The 11,896-nt window shown below is 48.2% G+C and overlaps 1 protein-coding gene across 1 annotated transcript in view; it reads right to left on the reverse strand.

The window, feature by feature from the left end:
• Nucleotides 1-2,597: 2,597 nt before the first annotated feature.
• The window catches only part of LIPG (lipase G, endothelial type), a 25,254-nt gene continuing 15,955 nt past the window's right edge, over nt 2,598-11,896 (reverse strand). Inside the window, exons 5-9 of the mRNA XM_049620083.1 lie at nt 10,683-10,925; nt 9,846-9,966; nt 8,932-9,150; nt 6,826-6,930; nt 2,598-4,663 (exon numbers count right to left, since the gene is read on the reverse strand). Coding sequence (XP_049476040.1) covers nt 4,642-4,663; nt 6,826-6,930; nt 8,932-9,150; nt 9,846-9,966; nt 10,683-10,925 — 710 coding nt within the window. The 3' untranslated portion in view covers nt 2,598-4,641. The remainder of the gene's footprint in view (nt 4,664-6,825; nt 6,931-8,931; nt 9,151-9,845; nt 9,967-10,682; nt 10,926-11,896) is intronic.

An 11,896-nucleotide genomic window follows, 5' to 3' on the forward strand; every position in this document is an offset into this window, starting at 1 on the left:
TAATGAAGAAGCCCGCCTTGGAGGGAGAGACAAGAGTTGCCTGATCACCAGGAAGATGGCTGTAGGGTTTATGAAGCCACCCTTCTGAGGGTCTCTTTTTGACAGGCCAGAAGAAGCCTGCATGGAGAGTTTAGGGTAGCTCAGTCAGAAAGAAGAAAGCTGTGTTTATCTTTAAAAAAGACCCAGGACAGACAGTAGGACTGATATCTCTGACCAAAAAATAAATAAATAAATAAATAAATAAATTGTTGAGCTCACAATACGATGGTGTCCCTCCCAATAAATCGCTGAGGCTTTGACTTCACAACCATCGCACTGAAGTTGTCTTGAGATACTGACCAGGGCAGCAGGCAAGATATCTTTACTTTTAAAGTGTGTTCCAGGGGCGCCTGGGGGGCTCAGTTGGTTAAGCCGTCGGTTCTTGGTTGCAACTCAGGTCATGATCTCATTCTGAGAATCTAGCCCTGCGTCCAGGCTCCGCACTGACAGCACGGGACCTGCTTAGGATTCTCTCTCTCTCTCTCTCTCTCTCTCTCTCCCTCTTTCTCTGTCCCTCCCCCACTTGAATGCACCCATGCTCTCTCTCTCTCAAAATAAACAAATAAACTTTAAAAATAAAATAAAAATACAAAAATAAAGGGTACTCCCCCAAAAAGGGTGGGGGAACTGAGTGGCTCAGTTGGTTAAGCTCACCGATGCTCACCGAAGCAGACCCTTCGGCTCCAGTCACGATCTCACAATTTGTGAGTTCAAGCCCCTCATTGGGCTTTCTGCCATCAGCACAGAGCCCACTTCAGATACTCTGTCCCCCTCTTTCTGCCCCTCCCCAACTCTCTCTCTGTCTCTCAAAAATAAATCAACACTTAAAAATCATAATAAAGTGTACTCCCACCTTCCACACCCCAGTGAAATAACCCCAGCCTCTGTTCCTGGCCTCAACACTTGCAAGGTTCACATATGGCATCTGACCATGACCACCCACCTCCCGTGAAAGTATAGACAGGTAGAGTGTGCATTCTTTTGGGCTGCCATAACTAACGCTGGGCCAGTTAACTACTCCTTGCTGCTCTCTGGGCCTGAGCCCTTGCCTGCTTAGACCTGTCCTAGCTTCCAGACTGTTTCAGAAGCTCTTCCCCGTCACAACACATACATACATGGGCACGTTATAAAGAAAGTCAAGGTTAAATGATATTGCTAACCACAGGTGTTTAGAACAAGTGACTTGAACACTAGTTTGTTTTACCTTTATTCCTTTACTTATTCATCTTTTTTTAGGAGAACCCATCCCCAATTTGTAGATAAACCCGCAGTTACAAAAGATAGCTTCGACACCTCTCGCCACTTCTCCATGGCAACTACTGCCCCCATGGAAACTATTGGGGAGGAGGGGGAGGGAAAAAACAAATACAGGTGCTCCCGGGAGCTATAGGTCAGGAGTGAAGGCAGGGGATCAACTGCGCAAAACAGCAATATTTTTTGGAGGAAAGATTCCCAAGCAGGACCACCACCCTGACCCAATATTTTCCTGCCCTAACAGGAAACCTTCCTTTTGATTTGCCCTGCCACCTCAGTGCAAATCAAAGATTAATTTGGGTTAACAAGCATCCTATTTTGACAATGGGAATGACTCTGGACTGGCTAAAACCTTACTAGCCATTGATACATTAGCATGACTGAGTTGAAAGCTTCCAACAATCCCTCTTGGGAGTTAGCTACACCGAATAAACAAGGGCTTGGGTCGAGGGAGTAGAAACTCAAGTAAATTTGGAAAAGGGAACGTCCGAGGGGCAGGGGAGGGGAAGTGCTTGCAGCCACATGAGAGTGTGCAGTAGGAAAGGAGGCACCAGGGGAACGCAGGGGGCAGGGAAGGAACGTGGACCTGATGACCAGCCATGGAGGGACAGCTAAGGAAAAGATGATGGTCCCCTCACTGTATGGACATTTCTGTGGCCATTTACAAAATGGCCATTAAGCTCTATTGCAACAAGAGAAGTGCCCTTGATATTGTGTAGTGAAGAAAGCAAGAGGCATAAGACAGAGATGTCAGAGTTTGACAAATATGAACTTCATCTAGTTCAATATTTTCAATATTGAAATAGTTCAAGAATAATAGTTCAAGAATATTTCAATATTCTTCTCCTCTTCCTTCTCATGGGCTGGAAGGGGACCTGACGGGGGACACTTTGGATTGTGGGGATGAAGCGAACACCCTGGGGTTGGAACAGCAAAAACTTAGAGCCTGGACCCTGCTTTAAGGAGCCGAGCCTCAATACCAACTAAGACTTTAATAAAATAGAGAATTCAGTTTCTACCTGCATAGTTACAGCATAGGTTACTGTTATCTGGGTCCCATGCAATGTGCACCAACGTGCAGCCACCCCTCCTTTTTCCTAACATATACTTCAGGCACTTCTGCCATTCAAACAGTTTTCCTTCTTGTTCTTTAGTGAAAGAAGCTGTTGCCCAATTCCTACCAATAATTAGTACCAAATAGAGATCATAGCTTATATGTAGGTCACTTTTTGTCAAACTCTAGGCTTGGGCAGCCATAATTCTTTCAAATGTTAAGAACTGAGAGTCCAGACCACAAAGAGTTATATAGATTTTTATTATTTTCCTATTAAAAATGTTTAATCTTGAAATTGGTTAATTTTAAAATAAAAACTAACCATATATTTGGTTTTATACATTATATACACTGGAGAAATAAATAGTACTCTAAGTGTTAAAAAAAAAAAAAAAAGCATCATTATATACAACTAAGGCTTCAAGCCAAATGTATAAATACAGGACCCACTGAGGATTTGATTCCCGAGGCTTCCATTCCTAAAAACAGAAGGCAGAAGTAATCAGGAGGCATGGCCAATAACAGAAGCTCCACTTTGGCTAGAAAGCATTCACAGAAGCAACAGAAGAAGCACACAATTTAAGAAAACACCTTGAACTAAGACTTGACTGGTTACGTCTTCAAAAGTTTGGCATTGAAAATCACACAACTTTGGCACAACATAGGTTAAAACAACATCTTTCGAAAAACCTAAGTACAAAGAAAAATCACTCTTCTCCCCAATTTGACATCACACCTCCTTCCAAATAAATCTCGTCCATAAAAAGCCCAACCTCTTTTTCTCCTGGCTATATACTAATATAAGGGTTTATGGTTTAATGGGTGCCTCCAAAAACCAGCTCCTTGTTTGTCACCTCTGAGGCATATCGGGGTGAAAAGGCTGCAGACATCTTGAGGAAGTCGCAGGAATGAACATACCACGGACTTTGCCTCCAGGAAATCTGGGTCCTCACCGGGCTCCACCACCGACCTGGGATATAAATCTAGGCATGTGGCTGAACCTCATTAAGCCTGCGTGTTGTAAAACAGACATTAGCTGCCTTGCGCTCCTCTTGTGAGTCTCCAGCGAAGTGATGCACATGCAAATCTTTTGAAAAGTATAAACCAGTTTCTCAGATATCGCATATATTCATTTATGTCAAGATCTACAATTGGAGGCTTTTCTAAGTTCAACACAGAGAAGGCACTGCTATTAGAGCAAGATATTCCACAGAGGAAAAGGCATTCCATTGAATCTTAGCGCCAGCTCTGTTTGACAGGTGCTGGTTTCTGTATGAACAGATACATATAATAGATATATGATGCCTTCTACCTCCCCAAGCAGAAGAGATTTTGCTCTGAAGCAATCGCATTTGGAGATGGGACACTGTTCCATCCCCAGCACGTGTGGCACTCTGCTCGTTTCCATGCAAGTGATCAAACATGTCGCTCTTACAGGGAGTGTGCACGTTAACTAACAAGAAATAGCTGAAACCACTTCAAGCCTCGGACCCCCGAGGCTTACACCCTGTAGCCCTCCCGGTGTCCATTGTGCCCTTCATCCCATGTATATTCCTGGATCATCTAAACTGGAAGGGAGACTAGAAATCCCAGCTCCATTAGATTCCGAGTCTGGAAAGGTTTACTAATACGTCTACTGCCTTGTGCTAATCAAGTTTAAGTGCTTAATAAACATCTGTCCAATCAAACAATAAGCAACTGGAAAACCAAGACACCCAATGATGTGTGCTTTAGAGAGTAAGCTGGGGAGCAGGACGGAATGCCTGCAATGTAATGATTATTGATCAATGCAGCCCACCGAACCCCAACAGTGAGGGCCTCGCCACCTCCCCACATCTATACTGCCCTCCCTCTGGGCAAATGAGATCATGGGTCTGCCCATCCTGACACGAGTCAGCTCCCAGTGGAAAGACCTCTCCCCGCCATTCAGATCAGGCAGCTGACAGTCCTCCATGCGCTTTCACAAGTGTCCCCTGTCAGGCGAAGCACAGGCTCATCCAGTCACCCAGAAACCAGTGCAGTGTGCGCAGGAGGCCCGGGCGTCCGACCCTTTGCACACAGGTCTGGAGTTAGAGCAATTCTAGAGCGGCAGGAACAGCAGGAACAGCAGCGTATGGTCCCCTCCGGCGAGAAGTCCCAACAGTCATAGGAGGTAAGGTCCTGGGCCCAGCAAACAGTCTCTTGCCAGTGCCTGAGGGTCAAGGCCAAGAGGGGTCCTTCCATCAGGTGGGTCCTCAGCAGTAACTTTCTTCCATGTGTCTGGAAGGCGGGTGTGAGTGGGCCTCGCTGGCCCCTCAGGAAAGCTCCACAGTTGGGCTGAAAGGAACCATGTAAGAGATATTTGGCACCTTCACCTGGCTTGCTCGGCAAACGTGCAGCCTGTACTGAGGGTGTGCTCTGTTTGCCACAAGTTCAAGCTTTCTTACACACCTATCACACACACACACACAAACACACACACAAATGCAGGGAAAACTATCCATGATCCTCTTTGCCTTGATCCAGAAATACGAGAGCAACTGTAGGGTGGCAGGAAGGGGGCAAGACAGAATCCAGAGATCTTGATTCTAGTCTCAGCTACATGAACATGCAATTGAACCTCTTGGAACCTCAGTCTCTTTATCGGTGAATAGGTGAACCGCATCCACATCAGGTGAGAGGATACCGAAGGCATAACCTATGTCTAGGGATTGTCACAACTTCCTAGTGTCGATGCATGACTCAGGCTTCTATCGCATTATGTTCTTTTGAGGGTAATGACCGGCTTTCTCAATGAGGTGGGATGAGGTACTAACATTACATAAGTATCAACATAACATCCTCAGCTGTTACAAAGTTCCCGAGCGGAAAAGAAGAAGAAAATGTTTTATCATAAGATATGTTATCATAACAATAATGATAAGAACAGTGATCCTTCCTGGGTGTGTACCATCTACACAGCTATTCTGAGGATCAATGAAATTGATGCACGGGGGAGCACTTTGGAAAGGTAATAATCTGAATACGAACGTAAAGAACTAAAGTTATTATTATAGCAGAATATCCTATGAGCCTGCACTAGACTGAGCCATTCGATGGGCAGTTTTCAGAATCCTGCACGTCCTGTGATCACCAAGCTTGTGATCAGGCTGGTGATCCTGAACAGGACACAGAGCAGCCAGGATGAAGCCTGGTCCCCAGGGTTGGCAGAGGGCTCATCACACGGGCCCCCCGAATGGGTGCAGCTGCTTGATAATTGATACCCAGATCAAAATGAGGTGATTTATCTGAGTAAGTGAACCCTCCATGCTCAAGAAAGAGTACAGACGGGGCACCTGGGTGGCTCAGTCAGTTGAGCTTCCAACTTCAGCTCAGGTCACGATTTCACATCCTGAATGTTTGAGCCCCATGTCAGTCTCTGTGCTGACAGCTCAGAGCCTGGAACCTGCTTTGGATTCTGGGTCTCTCTCTCTCTCTCTCTCTCTGATCCTTCCCCCCCACTCATGCTCTGTCTCTCTCTCAAAAATAAACATGAAAAAAAATTTTTAATTAAAAAAAAAAGAAAGAGTACGGGCTTTAAAATAAACCAACATCAAATCTTCACTCTACCATTGCCTGCTGGGGGAGCTGGAAAGAGTGACCTAACTTCCCTGAGCCTCAGGGTCCACAACAGTACACAGGGTTAACAGCACCAATGTCATGGGGCTGGTGATACAAGTAAATGAGCTAACATAGAAAAGGCACTAAACACAGGTGGGCACATGTCGTGTGCTCGGTGTATGGAGGCTGCATTATTATACAGAATCTCAGTTGGGGCAAGTGGTGGAAGCCATCGAGGGGACCATCTCCGTCCTCCAGAAGCAGGTGTTTAGGCTCAGAGACTCTGTGATGAATTTCCCTTTTGGATGCACCTGCCGCCTCACACCATGAGATCTGCCTTCCTCAAATCTGAAATAATGGGACTCCGGCATGGGGTCATGGGACACAGAATCAAGACGTGCCTTTTGTCTGGTTCAGTGTCATACACATGAGCACTCCTGCTTCTCCAAAAGGGGGAGAGCTGATCACTATCCCTGACACCCACCCAGGCTCCAGAAAACCTAAAAATGGGGATTATACCATGCTCTTCCCCTTTCCCTCCCACCTGGGTCCCCACTCCAAACTGGCACCCAGAAGGAAGCTAGGAGCCCTGGAATCTTCCTGTGTAGCCCCTGTCACTATGGAGAAGTTCAACCTAAGATGGCCTGACTCCAGCAGGACCATGGTCTGTGAACATCTTGAAGGGGAGTTGGACCAAGGGGCAAAGGGACACAAACGCCCTCCGATATCCTGCATATTCCATGGATTGGTCTATCTCTTCCCAACAGGTCAGCTTCACGAAAGAGGAGATCTGTATCTGGTCTGTTCACTGCTACATCCCAAGCGCCCAGACCCATATCCAGCACATGCTAGGTGACCTGACAGGTACCGCATGACCCTATGAGAAAGTCCCTGGTTACCTGGTTTCATTTTTCATCCTCCAGCCATCCCGACACTTGTGAAACCAGAGCTCTTGGCCGGGGGATATGCTGGTGTGGTCGAGGTCTTCCACACAAAAGGTCAACCTAGGAGGAAGAAGAAAGCACTAATGTAGCCAAAACTCAAGTGGGGGAGGCACATTGCTGTGCCTTAGCCAGACGGTGCTTTCTGGATCCAAAGTGGACCAAGTGAGGAGAAAAGGGCTTTCATCATGCCAAACCTTGACTCAGAATCTTCAGAACCCCTCATTGCTGCTGCCATGTCCCACTCTGACATCTCCCGTGGTTTGGTTCATGCAGCCCTTTGATCACACCTTCCACCTGTCTGTCCATCCAAAAGGCTGCCTGCCTTTCAAGGCATAGCCTCTCTGAAGTCTCCCTGACTGCCCAAGCCCTTGACCTTAATAGAAAAGCATATTGTTTTATCGGTGTTGCCTTTGCTATTGTCATTCCTATGCACGGCATGGAATTAATAATAAATGTGTCGTCTTATTTTACGCATCATACACTGCCTCGAATTGTTCATGGATTCCCGTATCTATGGTGGACCACGGTCTCCTCAAATGGAGGAATTCAATGTACCTCCAGTGGGGTGCTCGTAAGCACCCATCAACAAGCATAACTGGATGCAGCTGTGAGTCAGAAAATGCTCAACCAAGGTCGCAGAAAAAAATCACTAGTCTAATAACCATTTCAACTCTAACGTACAGCCAAACCACGTGGGTTACCGCAGCCTCTGTGGTGTGGCGTTCGTATGACCCCACGACTGACCAATGTACGGGATACCTGATCCTGATGCCGATGGGAAGGACGAACGCCACCTGCAGAACAGGTTTAAGAACCTTTACCAGAGGGGCGCCTGGGTGGCTCAGTTAAGTGTCCAGCTCTTGGTTTTGGCTCAGGTCATGATCTCACGGTTCATGAGTTCAAGCCCCGCCTCAGGCTCTGTGCTGATGGTGCAGAGCCTGCTTGGGATTGTCCCTCCCCCTCTCTGCTCCTTCCCTGCCTGTGTTGGCGCTCTCTCTCTCTCTCTCTCTCTCTGTCTCCTCCCACTCTCTCTCTTTCTCAAAATAAATAAATAGACATTTAAAAACAAAAGAACCTTTACCAGAAAGCCCAAATGGCCCATAAACATATAAAGAGGTGAGCCATCTCATCTCAACCAGGAAATTAAAACATGTTAAAGCAACAGTAAGGGACCAGTTCACACCCAACAGAATGGCAAGAGTGTCCCCTCCAGTGTAGGTGAGGAGGAAAGGAAAAGGGGGCTCTCACTTTTAGATTGTATTGGTCTAAACACTTTGGACGGAGATTCCATAATATCTAGTCAAGTTGGAGAATACATCTACTGTAACTCAGCGACAGGGGTAGGGTGCAAAGAGGCCTCAGCTCTCCCCAGTTCACAGACTTCTAGACCAGAATCACTCAGACAAGGGACCCCCGCCTCTCTCCCCCTAAGGCCACACTATGCCGCAGGCGATGGATGGAAACAGGACACATGAAGAACCGTGATGGGGAAAATACCAGATGAGGTACAAGGAGGGTGGTGCCTGCCTCCTATCATCCCCAGGCTGGCGGTGACCTCCTAGCGGTCTGCAGAAAGATATGGCTGAGGAAACCCTCCTCTTTTGACAAAGGTCCCACGGGCTTCCTTGGCTTCTGCTTAGAAGTTTGCTCAGAGAGTCAAGGCGCCATTTTAGGGGATGATACATAAAGGTCTAGAGTTTTCACTCTAAGCCTGAGGTTAAAACTCGTTGGGGAACTGCCCGCTGGCAGGGCATAGAGCATTCTCTGTGACTTGACGTCAGGGCCCCACCCCATACCCTTGACTCAGAGCCTTGGAAGGAAGGATATAATGCTCAAAGGGTCTGGGGAAATCAGGGCCTCTTGCAGACCTCAGCCGTGGGGGCTCCGTAGGCCTGACACTCTGGTATGCTCGGCACAGGGGCAAGCGAAGGCTTTGGTTTTGTGGACCCCACAGCAAACAGGTCATCAGGGCAGTGCTCATAGGGAGCCCCGTCCAGGAGAAGCCCCCCTTCCTCCAAGCCAAGACAAGGTGCGGCAAAAGAAAGGTCGCGAAGCCCTTACCTCCGCTGGGTCTCCCCAGACTTGACCCGGATGCGCCTGATGTTCAGCTGCCGCTCAGAGCTGCGGGGCTGGGACAGGTAGCTGCGAAGCTCCTTCCACAGGTTGTACCAGGACTGAGCTGCCCCCTCCCAAGTGAGTTTGATCTTCAAGAGGTCTCCAAGGTCCTCCTCGGTGTAGACCAGGAAGGTGTTGGTGGCATTCAGCCCGATCTGCTCCACTCTACAAGGGGAGATAGGAGCAGGTCTCACCGCCTGGCCACCTGGAAAACTGCCCCACCGTGTGGGGTGACGCGGTGGCAGCACCTGCCACATGGTGACTGCAGAGAATTGAGCCCACAGACGCTCACCTCCCTCTGAACTCCCAGCCCCTTCCTGCCTGTCCCCATCATGTGACCCTTGGGGGGACCTGTCCCATCCCATTTATGGAGGTGAGTGTGTGCATACATACCTGGTCCCCCAGCTAGACCCTGAGCCCTGGGAAGTGAGTACTTTGAGGACATTACTTTGCAGTCCCAACATGACTTGGCACGGCGCCGTGTACCTCGCGTGCGCTTAACAAACATATACCGGTCGCCATGTGCCCCTCCCACAGATCATTAGAAACGGTGCAGGGATAACATTTATGTTCCAAATTTCCCAGAGCCCCAGGTGTCAGGCGTTGCCTGAAACGAAGCAACAGTTTCTGTCCAGCTGACCCAGCAGTTTCTCATGCTGCTGATTCATCCTGGAGCATCCTTCCCAGAAAGGGTCTGAGTCAAGGGCTTGGTGGAGAGTGTGGACCACAGAGCCACCCAGCCCCTCCCGCAGGCACTCAGGCTGCACTCCCCTGCACTGGCTCGCACGCTCCCACGCTCACTCATTCTTAGCCGGACTCGTTCTCGGTCCTGAACTCATTAAAGGGAGCCCGGGACTCACATTTCCAAAGGCAGGATCTGGGAGTCCGCGTTGGTGCCATAAAGGGTGACGTAAAAGTTGGGTTCGATGTCTCCCATATTCTTGTAGCTGAAGATGTGGATTTTCATCTGATAATGGTAAACTGCACAGACAGTGGGACAAAGGCATTTGTGAACTTTGCCGGTCATCTCGGGACACGCTGACCCAAACTGAGTCACTCACGACACTGAGTTTTTAGGGGCTAATGTCCCTTTGGTCCAGCCCAGCCTCCCTCTTGTCATCTTCAGTCCAATGGCATAAGGGATCACCTCAGTATAGGAGGAGCCCCAAACTTGGAGTCCAGTGACTCTTTCGGGGATTCCAACCTAGCAACTTTCTAGCTGTGTGACCTTGAATTAAGGACCAAGGTATTAACCGCTTTGGGCCCCAGCCTCCTCACATGTAAAATACCATAGGCAAAACCCTATGGTTTTCTCACATGTTGTAAAAATGCAAGACCTCATTTTGATGCCCTATCGGTCCTCCCTCAGATTTGTTGTGACGATCATGAGAAAAATATGAAATAGCTTTGCAAAAGTTAATTGCAAAGAAATGACAATTTTCCGTCTCAATACAAATTTAAGATACTGATGTTGCAACCATGGAGCGATGGTTTTCATCACAAAAGGAGTCCTCACCATTTATTTTTAAAGATTGACTTTCCTAGGGCACGCACAACATCGTTGATTTGCAATGATTTGGTTTAATTGTGCCCTGCCACACTCCTGGGCTGGGACGTGCCCTGCTCCACAACATGGTATTAGACAAAGGGAAAGGACGAAGGTCCCTCCTCAGGACACTGTGGGGACAGAGGGTTACCTCTGAAGGGCATGCCTGCCCGGGTTTTGAGGTACATTTTGCTGTTCCTCTTACTCCTGGTTTTCTTGGCATTGTAGCCAATGCTGTTACAACGGTTCTTGCGGCAGCTGAGACAGATCCCCTTTTTGAAGCGATTTGAGTCCGTGCACTGGAACGCAAAACTCGGCTTGTCCTGATTCACCAGGGAGTCAACAAAGAGGTGTACGGCCCGCTCGTGCTCACATTTCACCACTTCCGTGATTGCTAGGGGAGGGGGGGACGGGCAGGATGAGCCTCTCATCAAATATACATTGTGCCCTCAAAGCCCACAGAGATGAAACCATTTGCTCAGAGTCACATGATCGGTTGGTTACGAAGTTAGGAGCGTAACTGGGATTTCCATGCCCACGGTACGTCCTATCTCTTGTAACCGGAAGCTACAGCCAACAGCCCGGTAAATCCCAGGACCTTAGGAAAAATTTGACAAAGCCACCCCCTCCTCAGTAACACTACTAGTCTTAAGGAATGCCAGCATCTGACAGAGGTCCTTGCTGGACCTCCAAGCTTTGCAGGGGCTACTTGAATATTATCACATTGGGAGAGGGCTACAGTCTTAAGACTGAATGACAGGGCGGGACATCCAAAGGGCGGAGCATCAGAGTAGAGGGAGCCAATAGGGGCCAAGACTTAGCAATACAGCCGAGACCAGAGGGAGTGAGAAAATGGGAAATCCAGAAAGGGGTTGGTCACTCCAGCCACACATGGGTTTCGGCAGCAGATTCAGTTCAATCCAAGTCTGCTGGGAACAGGCTCAGGCATCCGGAAGGTAAATCGTAAGTGAATGGAGACCTCATCTTGGTTTTAATTCTCTAAAATGTCACAAAAAATTAAATTATAGAGCATCCATGCTGTAGAATATTGTACAGCCTTTAAAAAGAATAAGGGGGGGGGGGGGGGTGGGGGGGGGCGCCGGGGGGGCTCAGTTAAGCATCCGACTCTCGATTTCAGCTCGGGTCATGATCTCGTGGGTTCATGGGTTTGAGCCCCGAACTGGGCTCTGCATAGACAGTGTGGGGCCTGGTTGGGATTCTCTCTCTCCCTTTCTCTGCCCCTCCCCTGCTCACTTGCCTCCCCCCTCTCAAAATAAATAAATAAATGTAAAAATACCTTTCTTTTAAAATAAAAAGAATAAGATAAGTAAATCTATGTGTTCTGATGTTTAAGAATATTCACTA

This window comes from Panthera uncia, assembly GCF_023721935.1.
Source record: "Panthera uncia isolate 11264 chromosome D3 unlocalized genomic scaffold, Puncia_PCG_1.0 HiC_scaffold_8, whole genome shotgun sequence".
Classification (NCBI taxonomy): domain Eukaryota; kingdom Metazoa; phylum Chordata; class Mammalia; order Carnivora; family Felidae; genus Panthera; species Panthera uncia.